The sequence below is a fragment of the Pogoniulus pusillus genome, chromosome 19 (genome assembly GCF_015220805.1).
Source record: "Pogoniulus pusillus isolate bPogPus1 chromosome 19, bPogPus1.pri, whole genome shotgun sequence".
NCBI lineage: Eukaryota > Metazoa > Chordata > Aves > Piciformes > Lybiidae > Pogoniulus > Pogoniulus pusillus.
In genome coordinates, this window is record NC_087282.1 from 17,889,302 (window position 1) to 17,914,161 (window position 24,860).

The 24,860-nt window shown below is 42.3% G+C and overlaps 2 protein-coding genes and 1 long non-coding RNA gene across 4 annotated transcripts in view; 2 read left to right on the plus strand and 1 right to left on the minus strand.

The window, feature by feature from the left end:
• CUL4B (cullin 4B) overlaps positions 1–3,801 on the plus strand; it is a 24,954-nt gene extending 21,153 nt beyond the window's left edge. Inside the window, exon 20 of the mRNA XM_064159500.1 lies at positions 140–3,801. Within this exon, the coding sequence (XP_064015570.1) occupies positions 140–235 (96 nt within the window). The 3' untranslated portion in view covers positions 236–3,801. The remainder of the gene's footprint in view (positions 1–139) is intronic.
• The window catches only part of LOC135184033 (uncharacterized), a 26,431-nt gene extending 15,923 nt beyond the window's left edge, over positions 1–10,508 (minus strand). The window contains exons 1-3 of the long non-coding RNA XR_010305829.1: positions 10,409–10,508; positions 6,914–7,605; positions 496–566 (exon numbers count right to left, since the gene is read on the minus strand). This is a non-coding gene — a long non-coding RNA (uncharacterized LOC135184033). The remainder of the gene's footprint in view (positions 1–495; positions 567–6,913; positions 7,606–10,408) is intronic.
• A 119-nt stretch (positions 10,509–10,627) lies between these two features.
• Positions 10,628–24,596, plus strand: LAMP2 (lysosomal associated membrane protein 2). 2 transcript variants are annotated; one of them, XM_064159501.1, is made up of 9 exons: positions 10,628–10,787; positions 11,940–12,058; positions 12,572–12,785; positions 13,364–13,525; positions 14,323–14,525; positions 15,027–15,146; positions 15,408–15,486; positions 16,227–16,394; positions 22,214–24,596. In XM_064159501.1, the coding sequence occupies exons 1-9, from the start codon at positions 10,730–10,732 to the stop codon at positions 22,354–22,356; spliced, it is 1,266 nt and encodes a 421-aa protein (XP_064015571.1). In that variant the 5' UTR covers positions 10,628–10,729; the 3' UTR covers positions 22,357–24,596. The 2 variants fall into 2 exon arrangements, with proteins under 2 accessions (XP_064015571.1, XP_064015572.1); XM_064159502.1 differs by lacking the exon at positions 22,214–24,596 and adding an exon at positions 17,480–21,687.
• The last annotated feature ends 264 nt before the right edge of the window (positions 24,597–24,860 follow it).

Consider the following 24,860-nt stretch of genomic DNA (forward strand, 5'->3'; position numbering starts at 1 on the left):
GCTTTAAGGGATTTTGTATTTTTAAACTGATTTCTATTTCTTCAGCTATCTTAAACAGTGTGGATATTTGCCTTAAGTAGAAAGAACCAGGAAACATTGACTGCAAAGTAATAATGCTGACATCTGCTTTATTTTACAGCCTGCTGACCTTAAGAAGAGAATAGAATCCCTAATTGACAGGGACTACATGGAAAGAGATAAAGAAAACCCAAATCAGTACAACTATATTGCATAAACATATGTTGGCCTTTGTTTTACTGCACACTTGGTGTCATACACAGTTGCCAGTGAATAAACTAGCCTGTTGATCCTGTTAATTGACTTTTTATACTACCAATGATTGAATGAAAGCAGTGTAATGGAGAAGTATAGTAGAGTGGACTTCTTTCAGTGGTTAACATGCCCATTTAAAGAGTACTATTTACATTTTAAGAAGAATGCTGTTGAACTCTGCATGTTATTTAGTAAGATGTGCAGAAAGCTGAAAGAAAGTACCTGGTCTTTGTGATTCCATTAGTCTCTGGGTCTGAAGAGGAGTCCCTTGATACATGACAGATCTTTCACACCTTTAAATGGAAAAAGGAGGTTAATTAATATAAGAAAATAGCCTTTAAAATGCTTAAACTGCATGCAAACTTTTAATTTACTGTACAGAATGCATTTGAGTTAGTAACATACCATTGGTTTGGTTGATGCCCACACTTGGATTTTTCCCTTGAGGGAGGGAAAAAGGGGAATAAGCCAAGCTATGCTTATTGCTGATCTAATGGAAAATACTCTTGGTTGCAATTAAGACAAAATGGTACCGATATGAAATGTGTGAAGTGTGTAGTGTGGGCATATGTACTGTATATACAAACACCATTCTTAAGTAACTGCTACAACAAAAGGAAGTTCAGATTAGATTTATATGGCTTGCCTGTAAGACTTAAGCGTTCACTTTTGGCAATTCTAAGCATAAAACAGCCATAATGGAAAAAGTGACAGTTTTTACTAGTCATGGGTAGGAGGCCTTCACCTCTTGGCAGCAATACTCTAGGAAAGAGAATCTATTTACAGATACCTATGAAAAGCCACACTGTTCATGTGGTAACACTGTAAGAACAAAAGTTGCAAATGGATTTTAATACTTGTTTTGCTTTGCAACATTCTAAACTTGAACTAACCTCAAGGTTTAGACAGGGCAGCTCTTAAAGACTGCCCTGCTTTGGATTGCTTTAACTTAAAGCTTTAAGAACTCAGCCCTAGATGTGGCAGGCCTCCTAGAACCCAGAAGCCTACCTCTCATATAGAAAGTATTGCTACAAGGCATCTGAAATGTATTTTCTTAGATGACCAGAGAGCATTCCTTGCATCTTTATAAGACATGGGAGAATGTCACTTGAATGTAGAGCTTTGTTTCAACGAAATACATTTTTCTTATTGCTATAGCAACACGTGCCAGGAATATATGGAAAAGTGTCTGCAGGAAAGGTAACTCCTCCACGTAACAGTTCTTCCTTAGCCAGGCTTTAGACCTATGATCAGCTGTGTGCTCTCAGGCGCTGATAGTTCTGGGGAATACCAGACAGTTCTTAAAAACAAGATGTTACTTTTGTTTAATGGCAGTGTAACTTAGATCTGTAACTTCTATCACTGTGATCCCACAATCAGGGGTGTGCATGTGCAAGAGAGGGAGAGTGTATGTATGCGTATTTTGTATCTGACACATCCCATCTTTGCTGCTTTTTTAATCCACTGTTTAATTCCATATTTTCTGCAGCTGTGTTTTCTCTCAAGCTCTTTTATATGCAGCTGACAGATGAAACAGATGTTTCATTTCTCCTACCAAATTACTTGCTGACACTCCACAGCTCTTTGTAATCTGCAGAAAATCTACCTTATCCTTAGACACTGTTGCAGCATAACCACTGTTAGACATCCAGGATCACCCTTGCCTCTATTAGAGAAATGCTAAGAGTAGAGTTGTCTGACGAGGAACTTGGAAGACTGCTCCTGCAAATCTTTTAAAGTATTAGTTCAAATAAAGACCCCCTGGGGAGGGGGAAAAAAAGCCCCTCCCTCAAAGCTTCTGTATTTTGCATCTTACATTCATGTTTTCTTGTATGTGTTTTTTATCTCTAGCCAATAAAAGATTCCTTTTAAAAAGGGGTTTTGGAGAAGGAGCATAAACTTCACTCTTTGGAAGACAGGAAGTGATGAGTATCAGTATTGAACTGGTTCCATTCAGTCTGTTGTAGCATGTAGTGATGTTATATGTTTGAAATGCTTGTTCTGGTAAAATCCTCCCTCATTAGACAAGTGTGTTGCATTCACTCTAACTGGAAAGGTCTATTTAATTTTTAGCCTACCCATTTCAGTAACTTAAATGCAGAAGATACTATCTGGCAGACATCCTCACATCTCATCAGACTTCCATGATCTGAGGCAGACCCTAAGTGGCAATCTAGTTAAAGCAACCCAAAGAATAGACTTTGAGAACCCTGGCCAGGCCCGGAGAGGGGGCAAGAGAGGGAAGGGGAGAAGGCTTCTCCTTGTGTTTTCATGGGGGTCTTTCCAAGAACCTGTTCATCTCTTCTGCTAAGGTCTTGCTCATTCCTGGTTAATGACAAAGCTGCAGCCAAGATTTATTGTCCAGCTGTGCAACTCTGCAACTTCTTGCTGGGATCATGTGCCTGCCTATTGAGCCATATATATCTGTCAGAAAAAAAGTGAAAGTGGGCTTGGACCACAACTCATCTGGCTATAACACAGCTTGTCTGTTTGGCCACACATTTTTAATCTTGACTCTTGCATGCAGTTTATAGCACCTTGTTCATAAGAAATTGCAGTTTATTCTTAGAAATATATATTTTAGGTTTTTTAATCTTTATACCCATAAATGGACTATTTTTTTGTCTTGGCTGGTTTAAAAAGTGACCATTTTGTTTAAATGCTGTAATTGCAAATGTGTTGTAAACGTCATTTTGTTCTATAGTTTACACAAAGGTGCCAAAGTAAATAGTTAATAAAAACAAACAAAAAAAAAATCCCTAGCAAATTAAGTTGCTTTAGCTGTTCTTCATATTTTGGTCTCTGCTTTTTTTTATTTCTTTGTCAGCCTTTCATTTTTTCCTAGACATATCATTTGCCCTAATGCTTTCTTTAAAAAGACAGATGAAATGCATCTAAAGAAATGTTCAAATACCACTTTTTTTAGCGATTTCATATAGTAGGAAGAATATTTTCTTTGAAGCGTTACACTAAAATTGTAAGAGTACAGCAGCATTCAAAAATGTAATATACTTTTTGTATAACAGTTCTTCAGAGTATGTCTGGAGGTGGGGGGAAAAAAACTAACCCTGTTACTTTTCAGAAGCCTCTTCCCTCAGCTACCAGAATATGAAATTTGTGCTTTTCACTGCATCAAAAAAGTTATAGTTCATGCAGACTTGCAAACAGGGCATGTATCACCATTGCATCCTTCGATGCAAAAAGCAGCAAAACCTTTTTTATGTTTCATAAGTCTGATATGGGTACAGAGAGTCTTTCTTAAGTTGGTAAATAATGTAAATACATGTCCTTTCGGAGAGTGAGTCTGTTATCTAGGTATTTTGTGTCATTTAATAAATATTAAACAGTTTTGTGTTGATAAACTTGTGTGTAAAATGCCTTCTTACTCCCAAGTTCTGTATGTTGGGCTTACTAATGTTTGTGGCTTTAAATTCTTCAGCTTGTGCTTTGAGAGCAAAATACTTGTTTGCTACTTAAGTATAATAATTAGTTCCTTCTTCAGTCATTAAAATCCCTTGAGTTTTCTAAGTGGCTTCCATTCTTGGATTTATTTTTTTGAGTCTTCTGCAAGGTTATTGGAGGGGAAGGATGCATATACATCCTTGCAAACAGAATTGGGATTAAAATGCATGGAAGTGACAGAAATGGTTCAAACATAACAAAGGGTCATTGGTAATAGAGGAGGCCACTCCTCCTTCCTTGTTTCCTAGTACAGTTAGTAGTCTTTTTTTAATGGCTGTGGTACAATTGTTGAAGTACAAAGGACAGGGATGATGCTTTTGATGATGGCAATCGTGGGCATTTCATAGTTGTTCTTCAGGCACTTAGAACTGGTGGAAAAAATCTGAGCAGAATTTGCAAAGAATCACAGAACTCTAGAGGTTGGAAGGACCTCCAGAGATCGAGTCCAACCTCCCTGTCAAAGCAGCATCGCCTAGGGCAGTTTGGCAGGAATGTATCCAGGCAGGTTTTGAAAGTCTCCAGAGAAGGAGACTCCACAACCTGTGGGCAACCTGTTCCAGTGCTTCATCCCCCTCACTGTAAAGAAGTGTTTCCTCATGTTGAGGTGAAACCTTCTGTGTTTCAGTTTGTAATGTTTTAGGCTGGCCCTTCCTGGTCTGGGCATTTTGTGGACTTAATGGAGAGGGGAAACAGTGTTTTAGGTTACTTTCTGAGTTCTGGAGGGGGTGGCTGGGAGACACAGCTGTATAGCAAAGCAAGTGCTGACCCATCAAACTGATCTCTGTTGAAGGCTTGCATGTATTGTATGGAGGCTGATGTTGCATAGTACTGCTGCACTCCAAAAACCTTCCTAGTGTGGTGGTTTTCATGGGTATGGTGACTCTCTTCCACTAATACTGCTCCAGCGCTTGCTCCCTCTGTTACAGTCTGGAGAAATCTAACTCTTCTACTAAGATTTTTTCCTTGAAGAGAATAATTCCTGTATTGTCTGCAATGCTGCAGAATTTTTTGGGGTGTGTGTATATATGTCCATGCTACAGAAGCAGATGGCTATTTGGAGGTTGGCTATCTTCTCTGAGAAAAGTAACATAATGCAGTAAATACTTTTATTTTTTGCTGCTATGCTTTCTCTTGATTTTTCATGGGAACTGGTGTCAAATCAAATTTAAGACAGTAGCACTGGATTTGCTTTCATCACCCTTGAAGAGGCAAGGGCTTATGGACATAGTCTTGTACTTAGAGAAGGACCATCTCAAAACCTGCTTGAGAGACACTGCACTTTGGGCTGAGGACATCTTGGAAAATATGGAGTTAAGTGGAAAGAGGAACAACGGGGTGTTGATAAACCTGCAATGGAGCAGGTTTTTCTTCTGGTTAAGTAACTGCTTCCTGCTACAAAGTCATCTTCACAGTGGTTTTTAGAGCTTTCATTGCTGCTTGTGGGAAACAAGCATTCAGATAAAAACAGAAGAAGAAACAATCAGTTGTTTGTCAACTTGAGCCACCTGTATTTTAGAGGTGGAAAAAAGCATAATTACTTGCATGTTCTAGTACAAAATTGTGCCTTTTTTTGAAAACAGTGTTAAATGTAGAGTTTCTGCTCCATCTAGCACTGTTTTCAGCATTAAGGAAGTTGCAGTAACTGCTTTTCCAGTAGATCAAACGTTTAGATGCTGTATGCAGTTAAGGCATGCAGAAGGTCAGGCTCTGATAATGCCCAGGCCATTTCAGGGCTCAAGGGTTGCAATACTGCTTTGCAAGGCTTAGTCACTCTGACTTTGCATATAGAGAAAAGCTGGTAGGCAAATAAATTGAATCCATGATTATCTGGAATGGGTTTTCTTTTACCACTTTGTTTGGAGCAGTAATTTTAGCACAGTACGACACATTGGTGTTGGGCTAACAGCATCTTCACTTAGTACATAGACTTCTTTCATTTTCAGACCAAGCCTTTCAAGAAATTACCATGGTGCAAGTTCTGCTTTACCCTTGGGTAGTCTCTGAAGCTTGAAGTATATGAGAGAATACTTCTACCATGGTCAAAACAGCATCTTCAAAAGCAGTCCCTTAACTATGGCAACAAAGTCTTTCCATTGATGGTAGTGTAAGGCTCAAAGCAAGACTGCTCTGATTTTTACTGAAGACTGGGCAAGACACTACAGACCCAAGTTCTGCCAGGTGCAGGCTAGGGAGCAGGTACAGCTTTCTGGCACAGAGGTGAATTGGAACCCTGTCACTGTGCAAGTGGAGCTTGCTTGTAGGCTGCAGCCGGGGAGTGGATCAGGCTCACTCCTGCACCCAAAGGCTTGTGGTTCTGTCACTTGCAGAACTGGCACCTCCTGCACATCTCTTCACTGCCTTCCTTTTTATTCCTACAGCAGTAGGAGATGCTTCAAATCCTAGCTCCAAAAGCACGAAGCAGGCATGCAACCACGCAGTAAACAGGCATTAGCTTAGGGTTTGACAGACTTGGTTTCCAACCTCTGAAAGAGCTATAAATTGTAGACTAATTACATATAACACCTCATGTGCTCTCTGCAGAAGAGATGTAATGTTGCTGCTAGATCACAAAGACTCCTGCAGCACTGAAGTCTCACAGTTAAAATATTCAGCTGTGGACATGACTCTATTTGTTCCAACCCAGTATTTTAGATGCAACTTCCTTTCCTGCTGAAATCCCTCAGAAAAAAGTTACAGTCAATACATCTTTCGTAAGAGCTGGAAGTAGGAGGTATCTCAAATGCAAAGCCGGGGATTTTCATAACGTCATCTGAAGCTGACAGATGTATCCTCAGCGAGTTAGCAGTTTAGGTCGATAAAAACACAAACGTGAGAGTACCGACATTTTTCTACTTTGCTGTTACAAGCACAGTGAGTATTCTGAGCTGTTAGCTAGGTTTTTTTCACACTGACCAGACCTACATCTAGAAGTAGTTTGGCATGACTCACAAAGTACCCAAGTATCATCAGCTGCCACGTTAACCCAGCTGCGTGTACTCTAGTCACATGCAGCAGCAGCGGGAGCACAAGTGGGCACTCCAACACCAACAGCACCTCCTCCGGCGTCCCGCTGCAGCGCGGATGCCTGTGGTAGGACGGCACCATGTCAAGTGCCAGCTCCCGCCTTGCCTTCGCCTTCCCGGGAAACCAGCGTATGACTGAACCAGGCTGCACGTACCGAGCTGTGTTTGTGTAACAAGCTGGTGACGAAGCCTGTGCCGCCTTCCTGCTCAGCTGGAGAGATGTGTTGCCAGCTGTGTGACAACAGGACATCTCCGAGAGCTCTGGCAGGAAGTTTTGCGGCTGCCCGCCGCAACCTGCTCTCTGATCTCTTCACCTCCCTGCCGAGGTTTCTTTTCCTGGCCTTTCACGTGATTGCCCCGGCCCTGACTCAGCACTTTCCCGCGGCACTTTAATGGTTTGGTTTCCTGCACCTCCTCCTCCAGACACCCGACAGCTCCCGGACGCTGCCAGCCGCTCAGAGCAGCGCCAAACCGCTGCTTTCGCACCGCTTAGCTCATCCGCGGCTTGCCAGCTCTAGCGCGGCAGAGCTCTCGGGAGCCATCCTTCTACCGCTGAGCAGGCTGCTACCCGCAGCACTGCAGCTGTCACACCGTGCTGCACAAAGTACATAGTTTTCATTACAGCGTCTGTGTCACAGCAAAGCCGTATTCCCCAGGCGACAAGGGGGCTGCGTGACAAGGGAAACTTTGGCGAGGAGTTGTAACTCACAGTCGTTGGCACGATTCAAAGAAGGTCCCTGTGGTTCCTCTGCCTCCACTAGGTGAATCTGTGACCTCTCTGGCCAGCATTAATCTCTTCATCTTTCCACCTCTTCCATGTGAAATGAACCAGATGCTTCATCGCCTCCTGTAAAGAAATCATTGTTTCTGCTATAATCCTAACCCTGTTAATAGCTAGATAGATCAGGTAAATAAATACCCAAACCCACCACCACCAAAGCCACAGAAAATGTCCTGTTCTTTAAAGAGATACCTAAAGCAGTGAATAAATACATCAGAGAAAGGCAGTGATCACTGCATGTCCTGGGTATTACCTCTTTCTTCATTCTACCACAAGCTTTGTATTCTGCACCACAGATCAGAAACATTAAGTTACTTGGTGCTTCATTAAACACTGTACACTTAGCTTCTGACCACACACATCCATCATTTTTTTTCAAGTCCTGGGCTAAGGAAAGTTTGATTACATACAACATATATAACCAGATGAAGCTGCTAAAGGATTTGCAAGGGATTAAGCACAGGCTGGACATCAAGAACATGTGAACAAAAGCTGCAGAACAGTGTATACATTGGAAATTAGGCCTGAAGTTTTATTCCTTGATGAAATAAAGCCTCAAAGAGAAATCACAAGGATTTTCATATTTGTTCTCACTCCATGTCAATACCTTCTTAAAGCCACTGACGAGAGACTAAATAAACCATAGTAAAAATGTAATGCCATACAGAAACATTACAGTCCTCAGTGTCACATCAAGCAGTAAACCTAAGGTCAGAAAAATAATACCAGCCTGCCATCCATCAGTGGCTCACAAAATCATGCCAACTGCAACATCATGTCCTTCTCAAAAGTAAAAAGGTAAGGCATTTTCTCTGCATCATAGCAATAGTCATCCACATTTCTATCATTAAAGGAAAGCAGCCAATCATATGAGCTTGATCTTACTGAAACACGACTATCAAACCAGTGTTACTGTTTTTTAAGACTGCCACAATCAACACAGAAATTACTCATGATAAATCAGGTGCAGCAGATACTTGTGAGAGCTTGAATCCTGCAAGTACTGACCATAATAGCTTTCCATGGAATCTAAGACTAACAGGACAACATCTGACCCATGATAGAAGATCTGTTAAGCAAAAGAAGAATGGAGTTTCACTTGCTTCCTCTAGACAGCAGTCAGGCAACAGGCTGTGGGGACTGCCCCCAGATTCTCCATTTAGGGAAAATAGTGCCAAAACCCTAGCTTTTGTTAGTTGGATGGGAAAGAGGAGACTATTGCTGTGCCAATACAAGAGCACACTGTTTTTAACACCCTCTAGACTCCTTCAAATGGCTGGAGCATGTGGGGTTTGCTGGGAAGGCTTCATCCTGTACATGAGGAGAGGCTGAAAAAATGAGGAGAGGCTGAGGGAGCTGGGATTGGTTAGCCTGGAGAAGAGGAGGCTCAGGGGTGACCTTAGTGCTGTCTACAACTACCTGAGGGGTGGTTGTGGCCAGGAGGAGGTTGCTGTCTTCTCTCAGGTGGCCAGCACCAGAACGAGAGGACACAGCCTCAGGCTGCGCCAGGGGAGATTTAGGCTGGAGGTGAGGAGAAAGTTCTTCACTGAGAGAGTCATTGGACACTGGAATGGGCTGCCCGGGGAGGTGGGGGAGTCGCCGTCCCTGGGGCACTTCAAGGCAAGGTTGGACGTGGCACTTGGTGCCATGGTCTAGCCTTGAGCTCTGTGGTAAAGGGTTGGACTTGATGATCTGTGAGGTCTCTTCCAACCTTGGTGATACTGTGATGAATGTGAGGCACCTGTGCCAGTTCCCTTCAGGTGGAACCACAGAATTAATCAGGTTGGAAAGGACCTTCAATCGAACCTGTCACCCAACAGCATCTAGTCAACTAAACCATGGCACCAAGTGTCACATCCAGACTCTTGAAGCAATTCCAGGGATGGTGACCTCCACCACTTCCCAGGACAGCCCATTCCAATGGCCAGTCACTCTTCCTGTGGAGACTTTTTCCTCACATCCAGCCTAAACCTCCCCAAGGACTCCACACAAGGGCAGGAACGCCATGGCTAGCCTTTGTGGCTGCTTCATAGTTTCCCCTGTTGTTGGTAGGGTCAGCCTTGACATACACACACCACAATAAACTATCACTTTCTCCTCCTCCAATTAATTAAAGCCTACTTCAGCATCTCTCTCCTAAGAGTCTTACTGTACTTGCTCCTAACTCCCCAAGAGATTCCTTTTTAAAACCAGACTTTGCCCTACAATGGAAGCCTGCAGAAATGTTGGAGTCCCAAGGGCAGGACTCTCCCTGGCCTCTGCAGTGCTCCATTCTCTGTGCTGGAGTTCAGCATTCTCCAAGCCGCAAGCCTACGGTCCTCACATCTCACACCTACTTCCAGTCCGAAATTCACCGGGTTCCTTGTCCCCTCCTGACCTCTGCCCCGCCCTGCTGGCTCTTTCCTCTCTCACTGGCACCAAGCAGCTGCTTTCTCCCCGCTTCTTTCTCCCCCACGGAGCATTTTTGGCGCCAGAACAGCTGCCGCGCAGCATCCCAGCTCCGGGGGCAGCTGCCAGTCCCTCCCTGCTCCGCAGAGGCCATCGCTGGCACAGCTTCAGCCCCGTCACTGCGCAGGCAGTCACCAGAGAGCCCAAGCACACCTCTGGGCAGCCCTGGCTAACACTGGTGGCAGCGGTGTCAGCCCGGAGGGGCACGGTCAGACGCCAAGGGCCACCCCAGCACGAGAGTACCCAGGGCAGGCCTGCCAGGCCCTCACGACCCCGCGCTGTAACCTGGTGCAGTGCCTCCATCTTCGCCTCAGTTTGGGCCATCTCTGCCCCGTTTAATTTCTTGTACACATGGAAAACATCTCAGTTCTTGAATTTGTTGTGCTGAAAACCTGTAAATCCAGTGTCCTTGAACGCGTACCTCCTCTCAGCTTGCCCTTTTCAACCTACAGCACCCTCAGGGGAGACTGCAAAGGACCAAGACAAGCGACTGGCACTTTGCTTCTGCAGAGACCCGCAGAGGCCTGGCAAAGCAGCCCCGGAGCCGGCGCGGCCAGCCGCCCGCCCGAGGCGCTGCGAGGCGAGAGCTCTGTCCGTGAGACGTCGAATCGAGCCCGCGCGCGGCGATTGGCGGCGCGCGGGCGGCGCCGCCCCGCCCCTCACATGACCGCTGGGGAGGTTGCGCTGGCGGCCGCTCGCCTCGCCCGCTGGCCTCTCGGCGTCCCTCGGTGCCGCTGCGAGCATGGAGCCGCGCTGCTCCCCCCGCTGCCTCCTCTTCCTGCTGCTCCTCGGCGCCTGCGGTGAGTGCGGCGCTGTCTGTGCGGGGCTGGCGTGTCTGGGGCGGCCGGTGCCGGAGGGGGGAGCAGGCAGGGCTGCTCTCCCTTCCCCCGCTCCCAGCGCCTCACGTGACGCGGCGTTGGGCAACGGGCGGGGGTGCTGCGGGGCCGCACGGCGGCTCCAGCCCCGGCCAGCGGCTCCGGGCCCGGGGCCGCCGCAGCCCGGGGGCGGCTTGTCTGGGGCGGAGGCGGTGCCGGCCTGCTCCCCGCCGTCTTGTCACCCGTAGATGCGGAGCGAAGGCCGGGTGCATCGTGCTGGCCCTGTTTGTGCAGCCGGGGCAGAGGGGCGGCGGAGGCTGGCCGGGTCCCCTCTCCGGGTTGGGGCACAAGCTGTGGCGGCTGACAAAAGCGTGTCGCTACTGGCCCGCCAGAGTAGGGCTTCCAAGCAGTGGGTTACCTGCGTGGAGCCTTTCAGCACTGCTCACCTTCTAGGGTCCGCGGTCACAGCAGTGTACATGCAGACTGGCCTCGCGGGAAGGTCGCTGCTGGAAGTCGCTGGGTTAAACAGTCCAACGACTGTAAAGAAGCTTTTGAATACCTGAAGGGAATACACCATGCATGTCTTTTGAGCCACAAGACTTGGCTGAGTGTGAAGTGCTGTGCTCATGCACTTCAGTTTACTCAGTTTTTCACCAGAGAGCAAATGCTCAATTAAGTCTAGAGAGTAGGTTTATGTTGGATATCTATCCAGTATAAACCCCCTTCGCTGTGAGGGTGGCGAGACACTGTAACAGGTTGCCCAGACAAGTTCTGGAAGTGTTCAAGGCCGAGTTGGATGAGGCATTGAGCAGTCTGGTCTAGTGGAAAGTGTCCCTGCCCATGGCAGTGGAGTTTGAGCTAGATTATCTTCAATGTTCCTTCCAACCCCAGCCGTTCTGTGATTACTTGTCTCTGTCAGGTAAATACACTATAAAACATTCTCTCCATTTGCATCTGGCTTCAGTGATTTCATTGTGCTTCCTAGTGCTTTTTAGAAATCTGGCTATGCTTTCAGTGCCTGGCAAATCAAATCCAGTCCTGAAATAATATACAACTTTGTAATGAGCTGTCCTCTGAAGTGGTTCTAGAAAATGAAATAAAAGCTGTGTCTTAACAACAAATAATCCTATCTTGTAGGTTTTTTCCAGTCATATGCAGTGGAAGTAGAGTTAAAGGATGCCTCTAATGTTACGTGCCTGTATGCAAAATGGATGATGAGTTTCTTGATAAATTATGAAACAAACAGTAGTGATTATGTAAGTATTTGGAGATAACTTTTGTCGAGAACTGTGTTTTGTCCTGGATAAAAGTTTCAGTACACTCTTTTACCTAGAGTGTTTTGGGGTTCACTTGGTTTCTGTTAGCTCAGTTGTTGTTAGTTGTAAATCCTAATTTTTAAACTTAGTGTAAGTTCCCAATTAATAATACAAATAGCCTGAAGTGCCTATTGCACTTACTTAAGTGGCATACTGGTCAGCCTTGGTGTTTTTTGTATGTCAGTGGAGTAATGTTCTTAGCCCAAACAGCAAATGTAAATTGCTGCTCAGGATAGTGAAGATTTACAGCTTTACAGACAAGTTAGATTTCTGTTGTTGCACTTGAAGCCTTTCAAAGTCAGAGCCCTGTTCATAATTTTGTAGAGTAACCTGAAATAATCTTACTGTTGTTGTGCAAGGGTCCATCTGATTCCAACTTTGACAGCTTTATGGCAGTGTGATGGGGAAGAGCTGCAATTTGTGAGAGTCCTTGAAATTACCTTTTTCTTGTAGAAAAACACAACTTTGAATCTGTCGTCCAATGTGACACACAATGGAAGCATCTGTGGCAATGACACACAAGCTGCACTCGTGGCAGTACAGTTTGGAGAAGGCCACTCTTGGAGTGTTAACTTTACAAAAACCAATGAAACTTACCAGGGGGACTTCATCACATTTACCTACAACACCAATGACACTGCTGTTTTTCCTGATGCGAAGAGAAAAGGTAATGTTCAGTGCAGAGTCCTGCTTACAAAACAGTCCTGGCCACAAGTGCTGGATCTCACATGCCTGACCTTAGTTGGCTTTTTCAAAGTTAGAAGGCCTGTGCCATATGCTGCCTAAGCAGTCATCGTGCCTGCATGCCGGAGTTAGCTTCACTGAATCTGTAATTCCTGTAAGTGGAACAGGAGGAGAAGGTTAACTGTTTGAACAGCTGTGATCAGAGAGGGGCTGCTAATAAAACAAGAGGCATATGGAAGATTAATTCTAGTGACCTTCCACCAAGCAAAACAATACTGTGGTAGGCTTTCCATGTACTCATACCTACTAATAATAGATTTTTGTACTTTTTTTCTTTAAATAAAAGGCGAAGTAAAAGGATTCACCTTTTTAATGGCTTCTCTAGTTCTAGAGGCTTGGTTACTTAACACTTGGGTCAGGAGACATAGGTAAAACATTGAAGAGAAGCTAGGGTTGTTAAACTTAATTATCTCTTACTCATCTTACAGAATTAATAGAAAACATAACTACCTATAAATGTTCTTGTTCGTGAGGCTTTAAAATATTTGTGCTTGTTTGTAGGACCTGTTACCATTGTTGTAAAGGATACTATGCGTCCAGTTCAACTGAATAACGTCTTTGTGTGTCATAGTGCTGACTTTCTTGAAGCAGAAAATGTAACACAGATTTTCTGGAATGTGACTGTGCAGGCTTTTGTTCAGAACGGCACAATCAGTAAAAAAGGTAAGCTTTTCAGTTTGAACGAGTTGTTTTGTGTTGCACCTTAGTGCCAGAGTCCCACAATAAAGAATCCACCAGTTGAGGATGTGCTGTGTTGAATAATGTTCACGTGAACGTCCTTTAGTATGTCTTTCCTTGTAGAATTGATTTAGTAGTGTGTAGCAGAGTAGATTGTTCCCGTGCCAAAGTGGTCATCTAGTAGTGTATTCCAGTAATTGGAACTTTAAAAGTTAGTCCTTCAGAAATACTGCTGTGAATTAGATCATTTGAGCTTCATAATTTTTAGCTGACTGCCTTCCATTTTTCAGTGGTAGCCTCTGCTTTTTAATTTAGATTTGTCTCATCGTGTCTTAAAACTACACAAAAGATGACTCTGTCATCTTGCTACCCAGGCTGAACAGGGTTAACTAGTGCTGTCTACAGCAAATCCATACCACACTTTTGTAACCACGTGTGCTGGTTTTGGCTGGGACAGAATTATTTGTGGTTAAACCATGACACCACTTAGTGATCTTTGTCCTTGTGTTTCACTTCTGTCTGTTGGAGGCAAGTACTGCGTGTGCTGCATGGATTTAGAGTGGGTATTTGATTTGGGGCAGAATTTGAGAGCAAGTAGTAGCTGTAAATAGTTTGGAACACTATGCCATTGTGCTGGTTTGAGACTTCTGACTCTTGGAATTACCAGACTCCCACTCAGCCTGTTTCACCAGATACGTTGGTAACTACTGAGCTGACCTCTCTGAGTCTTAAGACTTTAATAAAGCTTCAGAACTGAAATGGTGGTCACTGTTTCTTTTCAGAGTCTAGATGTCCTGCTGATACACCTACTCCTGCACCTACCATTCTGCCTACTACTGCATCTACCACCACTCTACCACCTGTTCCAACCACCACTCCGAAACCTGTGGAGAATCCAGAGTCAGGAAACTATTCTCTTAAAAATGGAAATAAAACTTGTCTTCTGGCAACTGTGGGGCTACAGCTGAATGTTTCCCGGGACAAGGTGCTTCTCCTATTTTAGAAGAGTAGAAATGTAGTTACTTGGTATGAAAAGTGAGTGCAGAGTTGTTTGCTGGCTGTCCAAAACTGCTTCGAAGTACTATATATATGGCACCTCTCTGACGTCAGAGTAGTTTTCTGCCGTAATACCTAGCTTCAAAACTTGACACGGATTTGATGTAACTTGTTGCAGAGAGCACAGTACCTCTAACGTGAAAAGCCTGGAACTTTCTTCGCTTTTTAAGGCTGTTGGTTCCTGCAGATACTGTCTTCCCCCACAGAGGGAGCCAAAGATAACCTTGTAGTAAATCAACAGACTAAGACTTCAGTGGGTAATTTGTTTATACCAGCATGTAAACTTAAGTAGCTTTTAATAGTAGCCAGGCTTTGTCTTTCTGCTGTCAATTTTATAGCAAGGTCTTTTCGCCTAAGACTGCTACTGACTGAAACAACATATTCCTAACAGCAGGTTTGATGTCTTTGATGTGGTATGTCTGTATTTCAGCCTCTTCTGATCAACATCAATCCAAAAACAACTGTTGCAGACGGTGCCTGTGGTAACACAACAGCAACTCTGAAGCTGAATGATGGAAATAGCACATTGATTGGTTTCACATTTGTAGTGGTAAGTAACTTATTTTATACTAAGTATTCACTTCAACAGCATTGAGTGATGATCAATCATAGTAAAATCCTTCTGTCACTTGCTGGTGGCAGACTGTTCCCATATAGAATGCAGAACTAGCCAGCTGGTTGCCTCAGGACAAATGGAGAATTGGATTTAAGTTGTAGAAAAGATGACTGTGGCAAATGTCTTATAATATGTGTTCTTGATGTTAAAAATGCAGAATTGCACACTGAGATTTGGTTGTTGCTTCTTAAACAGAAAAATGTAAGTGGAGGTGGACAAAAATTTTACCTGAAAGAGGTGAATGTTACACTGCTCAACTATCTGAATGGTTCTGGTAAGTAATAATATCTGCCTTAAGGAAAGCTTTTATTCAATGTCTGTGTTCAATACTTCTGAGTTTTTTCAGTGCTGTTCATGTGTACTATTACTTCCTTCTTTAAGTTGGTAGGAATGAAAGTAATAAGCAGAAATGGCTGTAAGAGTTGCTTAAAGCAAGTGTGAAGTTGTGAGGTTTTCCCCCTGAAACTTCTGGTAATGGGGTCTCTCACTCTGGGAGAAACACATAAATAAAGAATCCTTCTTTGTTTTCATTAACAGGGTTTTTTTCAAGTGTGAAATACAGTTGAACCAACTCTGAAGCTTTTTGGTTTTCCCAAGACAGTTTCTGTCTTGGATTGAAGATATTGCTACAGTTTCCAAACACTTCCACTTAACTCTTGCTGGGAAAGGAGATCACCCCTTCAAAAACTGAAATACCCTTTCTTCCAGATCAAACGTACAGGACTTTGTCACAGCTTTTGCAGTTAGAAGGGCACTAAACTGCTTGTAACTCTGCAGTGGTGGTTTGAGTGCAGGTACAAGGAAAGCCCCATGTTGCATCTATGTAGAGAATAGGTTGCTGCTAAGTACAGTAGTAACTTCCATGCCTGTTAGCTTTTGCTTAAGCAGAGCAATCACATTTCAGACTACCTTGTTTTTCAGAGTAGTCAGTGTTGAAAAGTTAACTCCTGTAGGTTCAACTTATGATTATATTAACAGCTCTCTTGTTGTCCATCCCCCCCCTTCTTTGTTTAGTCATTTCACATGCAGACAACAACAATTTCAGCAAGTGGGATGCTTTCCTTGGCAGTTCCTACATGTGCCGGAAGGAGCAAACTCTTGTGATTAATGAAGAATTTCAAATAAATACTTTCAATCTCTGGGTTCAGCCATTTCTTGTGAAGGAGAATAAGTTCTCTGCAGGTAAGAGTTCTTTTTTTGTTAATTCTTCCAATGCTTACACAGTTCCTACATGCTAAAAAGCACCAGTGTGGGGCATGAGCACTTTTTTTTTTTTTGCATCTTAAATGAAGTTCCCAGACTGACATTGAAGTTCAAATAAAGTTTTATTCTTGCTTAAATGTCTGCTGGACACTGAAGAGGTTCTTGAGCATTGCCTTGCAGTTGTCTGACATCATCTTGATACACAGTTTTTTGTAACTTTGAATATATAAGAAAACAGGACAAAACTGGAGCAGAAGTAGATTTTGGCCACACCATCAGGTGTTTCATTTTTCTCCTGTCTGTCTAAGAAATAGGAGTGCTGAGGGGGAAATGAAGTGACAGAACTTCTTTATGAAACAATATTCAATAACCAGAACTAAAGAAAGTTTCCAAAATGTTTGTCTGCTGCAGAAAACTGAAATGGCTTAAATGACCTTTTTCTTAATCTTTAGTGTACCCTGGTTGTTGTACTTCACATTAATATTGGCAGCACAGCTTTAACTAATCTGTAGACAAATAGATTGAGTGCAGATTTTTAAACTTTATTTTAGGTAGAGGTAAGTTAGCTCCCCAATGTAAGCAGGATTTGTCATCACAGATTCTAAAGAGTTACTCTCATTTTATTATGTAGTTAACTTACAGCTACCTTTCTTATTGAATATCTGTAACAAGTCTCTAGTATGGATAGATTTGTGATACTAAATCTAGATGGCTTTATTCTTGATGAGTGAATGCACCAGACTTGCTTTAAGCATGAAATAGATAAGCCTTGTTCTGTCTTAAAAGCAGAATAATGACAGCTCCCTTGGCTAGTACAGACCTTGTGCACATACAGACTTGTACACTGTTAGGTTACTGTAGTTAGCCAAATGTTGCAAGTGATTGTAGTGCTTGGTGTGTGCTGGGTGTGCCAGTGAGACCTCTGCAGTTGTTTGTCTCTAGTTGAAAGATGTAACAATACTTGATGTTTGAGCACCCTATTGAGGAAAACAGAATTTTATACCACACTTGGCAAGTATTGTGTCTTTATTTATTCCTTGTTGCAACCTTTCTCTCATCTACAGCCCTGGAGTGTTCGGTGGATGATGACAGCATTCTAATCCCAATTATAGTTGGTGCTGCACTTGCTGGCTTGATTGCCATCATAGTGGTTGCTTACATAATTGGCAGAAGAAAAAGTTATGCTGGATATCAAACATTGTGAATCTAGATGTGATTCCTGTTCTGATTTCACTCTAAACAAAGCAAGTGCAAGTTCTGAAGTCCAAAAAAGACCTAAAACTTAGGAGTAATTACTAGCCACAGCTAATTGAAGCTGAGAAACAGAGAATGTTTATCTCAGATGAAGCAGAGCTACGGTTTTACTTTTCCTGCTGTAAGAAGACGACGTGGGTTTCATAGCTGTTTTGAAGATGTCAAATATTGGATGCATTGCTAGGCTAAGGATTTCATCTTGCAAAACCCCTAAAGTATCTAGGATTTATTTCTGCTTTTTACAAATTGTAGCCTGAAACAAGAACATGTTCTAAACTGATGTGCATTGGACAACTCCCAGAATAGCATAGAATTTGTACTTGCTTCTGTCCTTTGCGTTCCTTAGTTGTCATAACTGTGGGTTAAGCTGGCAGCGTTAGTCACTATGTTGACTCATATTTAACAAGGATTGGACAATGCCCAGTAACAACTTTGTTTTTCATAGAATTAACTTTAGGCTGGTGATTAAGTGATCTTTTGAAGTGGCAGCAGTAACTTAGCTTTGACAAAATTTGAGTAGCTTACTCCTGCCTTGATGTGGCTTCAGAAATCATTCCTATATTCCCAACTGCACAAACTAAATGGATAACCTGTACTTGCCAAATGGTGGATGTGTAGGAAGACTTCAGTGCTGTTTTCAAGTGCTTTCACACACATAAAAATACTGCTAGGCATTGAATTCATCACTTGGCAATCATCTAAAATACTCAACTGAGGCAGAGTTCTGCTAAATTAACGCAAGCTTTTTTGCTGCCATCAGTTTAAAGGGAATAACCTTTCTAAATGTTCCAGAATTTTAAAGTGCACTTAACTTTATATCAAACTCTGCACAGAACTGGTTGTCTTGTGCTTTTGAATCACCATTGTTTAAAGATGCTTTCATTTATTGAGCCAGTATCTGTTGCTGCAGCTTGAGCTGTCTTTAAATCTTCATCTTGAATGGGTCTCTGCCAACCAAAATTCACATTAGAACTGCCCACCATTGGCATTCTTAATGTTTAATGTACTTTGAGTTTGACTGCTGTGTAGCATTTATTAACATCAAGAATGAAAAAGCCAAACAAGCCTGAGATGGACCTACAACACCTATTTTTCTTTGCTGTATGGAAAGGATCATTAGATTAAAAAATGCAGTGCAACTGGACTGTTCTTAAACTGCAGCTCTGTAGAGACTAACCCTTGCTGCACAACTTTCTCTGACCTCCTTGTGCTGTAATACATGTTTCTCACTGCATGGGGAAAAAACAAGTCTTTTAGACTTCTAGGTAAGTGTGGCTTTTTTGCATATGTCATAACATGAGCTCCCTGAAGTAGTTATTTAATGCACATAACATTGTCTCCCCCTTTAGAATAAGTTTAACCTGTGTCCAAGCTGGTTTAGTGTTTTATCGGTGTTTTCTAGGGCTGTAGAGATTTGTGGCGTGTTTGTATACAGATCATAAAATAACATCTCTTTCAGTAATTTGTTTTTCTTTTGTATAACAGTTATCTTGACACTAGCCAAGGAAGCAAATATGGGTGGCTAATGCTTACTCCAGACTGTAGCCTACAGCTTGAATTTTGCATCAGTTACTGAAATTTAATTTTAATGGAAGTGGGGAACTGTTAGAAGTTTAATGCTGAAACGAGCTTCAAGACTTTCCATTTTAATTAAAAAACAATTCAATGACTTTCATATTAATAGATCCTCAAATGCAGAAGTTCATAACGATCTTTAGCTTCTTTTTTTTTTTGCCTGATGTTTAGTGGCAGCAGTTACAAGTGCATTTCTGTTCAGGAGTAGTTACCTTGCTGTATTCATCATCAGACCAGGCTAATTTTTTAACCATGCACAGTTTCCAAGTGAATCTACAGAATATTAGTACAAACTGTTCTCAAAACAGAACAATACTGGAAGTATCTTTGCAAAATTGGCAACTTAATCTTCATTTACAATCATATTGGCTCACAGTGAAGTACTCCTAGACTGATGTGCAGGTAACTGGTTCAACAAACAGCCAAGTTTCACCTGACTGCCTGTTGTTATAAACCCACTAATTTTCCTTTATGTATTGCTCCGTAGGGAACTGTCAACTTGTTCAACATGCTCTAAATAATAAAGATTGTTCTGTTTCTTAAGGAAACTTGTTCAGATTTTTAACTGATTTGAAAACAGACATCTTGTATTTTTTTTTTTACAGAAAATAAACTAAGGTCAACTTCAATCAGTCTATATCTGAGACTCTGTCCTATAGCAGGTAGAGGTGCTTCTCGAAGGCTTCTGTCTGTGCCTTAATGCTTTGTTTTGCAGCACATTCCGAAGTGTGCTTGGGTACAGTCTGCCAGCAAAGGCAGCTTGGGAGCTAACAGAGATGCTGTAAATCTGGTCCATCAGTAGCAATTTCCTTGTAAGCCTTTTATGTCAGTTGTAGCCACATCCAGACATGGTGTTTTATGATTAAGTTTGCCAGCCATCTTAAACTGATGTACAGCTGTGAACAGTTCAGTTTCTTCTTGCAGTCATCCTGGAAAATTAAATCAGTCTCTGCATTCAGCAAAGTGGGACAGTGTTAGGGAGCCTTCTGGGTATTGGGCAGTAGCTTCATCCTCTCTGTTCATCCTGCCTGGGCTTTTCTTTAAAAAGAAAGCATGACTTTTTAAGAAAACTTCTTTACCACAGTGTTCTCTGTTGTATATCATCTACCAGTAAAGCCACACAATTCTGGGCTGCCAGTTGTGTCTCATGATTGGAACCAGAAGGGAAGATAGATTTTTATACTGGGAATGAAAATGTCAGTGGTCAACATTTCTGGTGATTTTTTTTTTAATGGAAACGTTCAACCAGTACGTCCAAAAAACTCTTCTTTTTGGCTTGAACGTGGAGTCTGCTTGTCATGATGCACAGTGACCAGATTCAGCATCTGAAGGTGCTTCTCTGAAGCTTCTAACCATTGTACCTGGATAAATGTGTGCCAACAACAGTCACAAACCAGAGAGAGGTAAAGGATGGCATGTTCCTGGTATGAAACTTTAAATGTCTTTTATCCTGGGAATTCCTTGTAACAGTGCCATACTGGTGTGTGTACTGCAGCAGTCTGCTTCCTTGAACAGAGAGGTGAAGGGAATTTCTTTACTGCCTGCTACCTTTCTCCAACAATTGATACTCAGTGACCTTTATCCTGCATGTCATAGTTCAGTTGTGTATGTTGATCTTCAGTGAACAAAGGTGTCTAAACATCAAATGCAATTCTCTGAGATACTTTCTGGGCAGTCAGGATGTTTTGAAATAGCTCAGTGTCTCTGTATAAGGTATGTACATCCTTTTTTTTTTTCCCTTACAAATATATCTCTACTTAGCAGTAGGTGCCTTCAAATTGTCTGAATGTAGTGTTTTCAGCTGCTGAAACTGTCAGTTTCTTCCCTCTTAGCCGAAGGCTTTGTATAGACTTCTGTGAAGAGGTAGTGGCAAGTTTGTACTGGACTGTAGTGAGTAAATTTCCCCTAATTAAGGCTGTTAGAGGCTCGAATGATTTAAATACTCACTTGAAACTGTAGCTAGCTTTTGTTAATGCATTGAATATGTTCCTTGCACTTGCTCTGCTCTAATAAAAGCTCAAAGAAGTTCTATAAGGAGCTCAGCTTCACTAAAAGCATGTAAGCCCAGCCCCCTTGTACTGTTCGAGCAGTACACACGCACTGTCACATCTTGCTAAACATCTCTTGGCACCACACATGTGGAGCTCTGCTTTCCTTACAAACAGGAGGAAGGCTGAGCCCTGCCTAAGGTTTATCACTGAGTTTGGAATCGGTTCTCAGTGTTGTTTGTTACTCCTTGCCTGAGTGTTCAGATCAGCAAGGAGTTCATAACCTGTTTCATAACCTGTGTATTAAAGACCACTGTAGCATTAGAGTTGCCTCTTTGGGTTTTGTGGTTTTTTTTTTTCCTCCTGTGTTGATTTTCTTTGTAAGATCTGCATCGTTCTGAGCTGAAACTTGTAACCCTTCTATTTGAAATTAAAATAAAGTTACTCAAAGAGTCTTTCAGTGTTTTCCATTCAGTGCTTTTAGCATATGTATCTCAGCCATGCTGTAGCTTCCAGTAAGTTATGACTTTGCTACATGGTTTGCTATCATTTCAATGTCTAGAACCTAGAGAAGTGCAGGTGACTTGAGGGTTCGGGAAGTAGTTTGGACAAGGCAATAATACACCTGCCTGTCTGCTGCTGTATTGCTATTAACTGCGAGCAGTGATCAGCTAACGCATGCAGAGACTGCTGTTTTCTCCTTGCCTTTCTAATCTGAGCAGACTTCTCAGCAGAGGAAGATGAAGTTAAAACATACAAATGGAAGAAGTAGATTACCAATACAAATGATGAGTGTAGCATATGCTTCAAGAAATTAATCTTTCCATAAATTCTTTATTCAATACTGATTTCACTTTGGCTGCATTACTGTAATATAATGTAAGTTCTCAGAAAACCTCTTAGCTCCTTACTTTCTTTGGTTCCTAACACTTTCCTTTACTAATTTATTCTCCCTTGCTTCTGTTTTCCCTCTTTCTGCAGCTGAAGAATGCTTTGCTGATTCTGACCTGAACTTTCTTATTCCAATCGCAGTGGGAGTGGCACTTGGCTTCCTTATCATTCTTGTCTTTATCTCTTACATCATTGGAAGAAGAAAAAGTCGTACTGGCTATCAGTCTGTATAATCTCTTAATTACATATCTGTTGCCACCTTTCCTGCTCTTCTCCTTTTGCCAGACTGCCTGACCTGCTCCTTTATAAAAGAAGAAAAACAAATGAACTTGTAGTTTCTTCACTTAAACAGCAAAACACGACAGGGGAACATGCCATGAGCCTGAAGATGAGTTGCAGAACCATTCAAAGCTAGTGTATGCTTTTGGAGAAAGTAAGCATTCTGAGGACCAGTTTGGTGGGTGTCCACGTGAGAAGTGTGATTATTTTGAGTAAAGAAAATGAACTGAACTTTATTTCTGTTTAATGTTTTTATATGAGAAACTTTCTAGCTGTGTACATCTTAGAGTGCTAAAGCTGAAACCACAGCAAAGGTGTGGCTGCTATGTCAAAAGGGACTGTAACTACTGTGGGAAAAGGAACACCGAGTTATTTATGGGCTTCCATTGGGAACTTGGCCAATGGCTGTTGGCTTTTTTCATTAGCTTCTTGTGAATCTGTCTGGATTTCCTGTTTTTTCTGAATGTAAAGGTAGTACCTGATTTCACCAATAAACTAACATAATATGGGAAGAACATCCCATTCTTCCAGTAAATTAATCAGTACTGCTAATGTGTGATAAACAGCTGTGCTTTGTCTTTATGTCTTTATTCATGAGGATAAGAGAGCTTTCACTGCTCGGAAAAGGCAACAGTCTGATGAAGGAAGTGTGTCCTGTGCTTTTTCTGTTTGTGTTTTCTCTTTTGCTTGGAGCTCAACTGTGAAGTGAGGGTGGGAGGCTGGAGTTTCACCACTGCACTTTGTCTCAGCTTTGGTGCTGTGCCCATGAAAGAAACTAGAGTTTGTCAGCACTGGCCCATGCGAAGCTCGAGTGTTTCTAAAGCTCTCCAAAACTGGTTTAGAACACAGGTTGTTCAGAGATTGCTGCAGTTGCCTTGGATGGCTTTCATAGGTTAACAAGATCACCAAAAAGCTGTGATCTAGGAATGCAAATGATAATATAAAACCAGCCTGTTTTGATAGGATTCACCTGCTTTTAACTTCCCAATTATTTCTCTCAACATCGGAAGAGAGGACAAAATTCTCTAGTCTGAGAAATGCTGATAAAGCAGAAACTGTGTGGTGAAGAATTAAGAGTATCTCACTTGTTTGTTATTAATGCCATAGCCTTTGCAATTCTATGCTGCATATCTAAACCAAACCAGAAGCTAGTTGTTTGTGGTTGTGTTTCATTTCTTTCCCATCAGGTTCATGTTGGTAAGATAAAAGAAGCCTCTCGCTCCTTCAGCCTCTTTGATCTGTCTTGGTAAAAAAGGCTTTTGCAGCTAGTGAACCCTGATTTCTAACCATGGGACAGCTCAAGAGCTGCCAGCTCTGCAAAGAGCTACTGACAGCACACAAAGTTTGTCTTTTGCAGCAAGTGTTTACTAAAGCTACTTCTGTATTTAATCTCTTTATGCATTGAGCCTCCGTGTTGTAAGGGAAAGCTCCTTCAGTAATTCACCTGCACAAAGAAGGCAGTCAGTGTTAAGTAACTCAAAATAGCTGTATATCCAGGGAAGCCAGACTTCTGAAGAGTTAAATCATGCTAGAAAAAACATCTGTGTGTTCAGTTATTCTTGTCCTCACTTTGACCAAAGATAAGCTTTACCTGAATCTGACAAAAATTATTTCTTGCACTGTAAATGGGCTATGGATCCAAATAGTCTTTTTTTAATCAGGAGTGTAATTTAATGCTGCTGGGTTGGACTGTGTGCTTTGGGTTTGGTTGTCTCGGGTTTTTGTGCTGTACCTTTGCTCCCACAATACTTGCTTTCCCTGCAGAGTGACAAAGAGTGACTTATTCTGAGAGTGGCAATTTCTGAGTAACAGCTGCTGCTGCTCAGAGTGTGTTGCTTCTCTGCTGCCAGCAGATGGGTTCCATCCACGGTTTCATGCTCAGACTGCAGATAAAAGTGCATTGCATTGGCTAGGTTATTTTGGTAAACTGTGGCAATTCCCTAGATGCATGCATGTATATGTGTGTGTGTATATATGTGTGTGTGTGTATATATGTATATGCATCTATTATAGATACATGTCAAGTATTCTTCTGGACTTCAACAGAAGTAAAAAAGTTAAGCCAGCACTTTAGGGTGGTTGTAGCATGAAGAGTGGTGTATACAATTCTCCAGGTCTTTCCATGACTGTACAAATATGTTTGTTGAAAGCAGAGTATGTGAATGGACAATAAAGTTAACTGTGGTATTTTTAACACTTTGTTTTAGTGTAAGTAGACACATGCTATTTCTGAGAGCTGTTCCAGTGGGATTGTCAGCATGCCTGGATCTGGATGTTGGTGGAGAAACAAAAATTGTAGCTTCTAAACTGTTAGCATAATTGCATCCCAATTTGTTGATTGGATCAAAGCATGGGTCCAGTATCTGCTAAATGAGCAGCTGCTTCATTAGTCCTTTCAGTAGGAAGGTAGGAAATAGCTAATAACTAGTGCTAGCTGGAGATCTGTTGTTTTCATGGC

Bases quoted from the DNA above. Each gene is read 5' to 3' on its own strand.
- LAMP2 (XM_064159501.1), top strand. From the start codon at position 10,730: ATGGAGCCGCGCTGCTCCCCCCGCTGCCTCCTCTTCCTGCTGCTCCTC. The intron at 12,786-13,363 runs GTAATGTTCAGT...GCTTGTTTGTAG, and splicing joins TCCTGATGCGAAGAGAAAAG to GACCTGTTACCATTGTTGTA. The intron at 13,526-14,322 runs GTAAGCTTTTCA...GTTTCTTTTCAG, and splicing joins CGGCACAATCAGTAAAAAAG to AGTCTAGATGTCCTGCTGAT.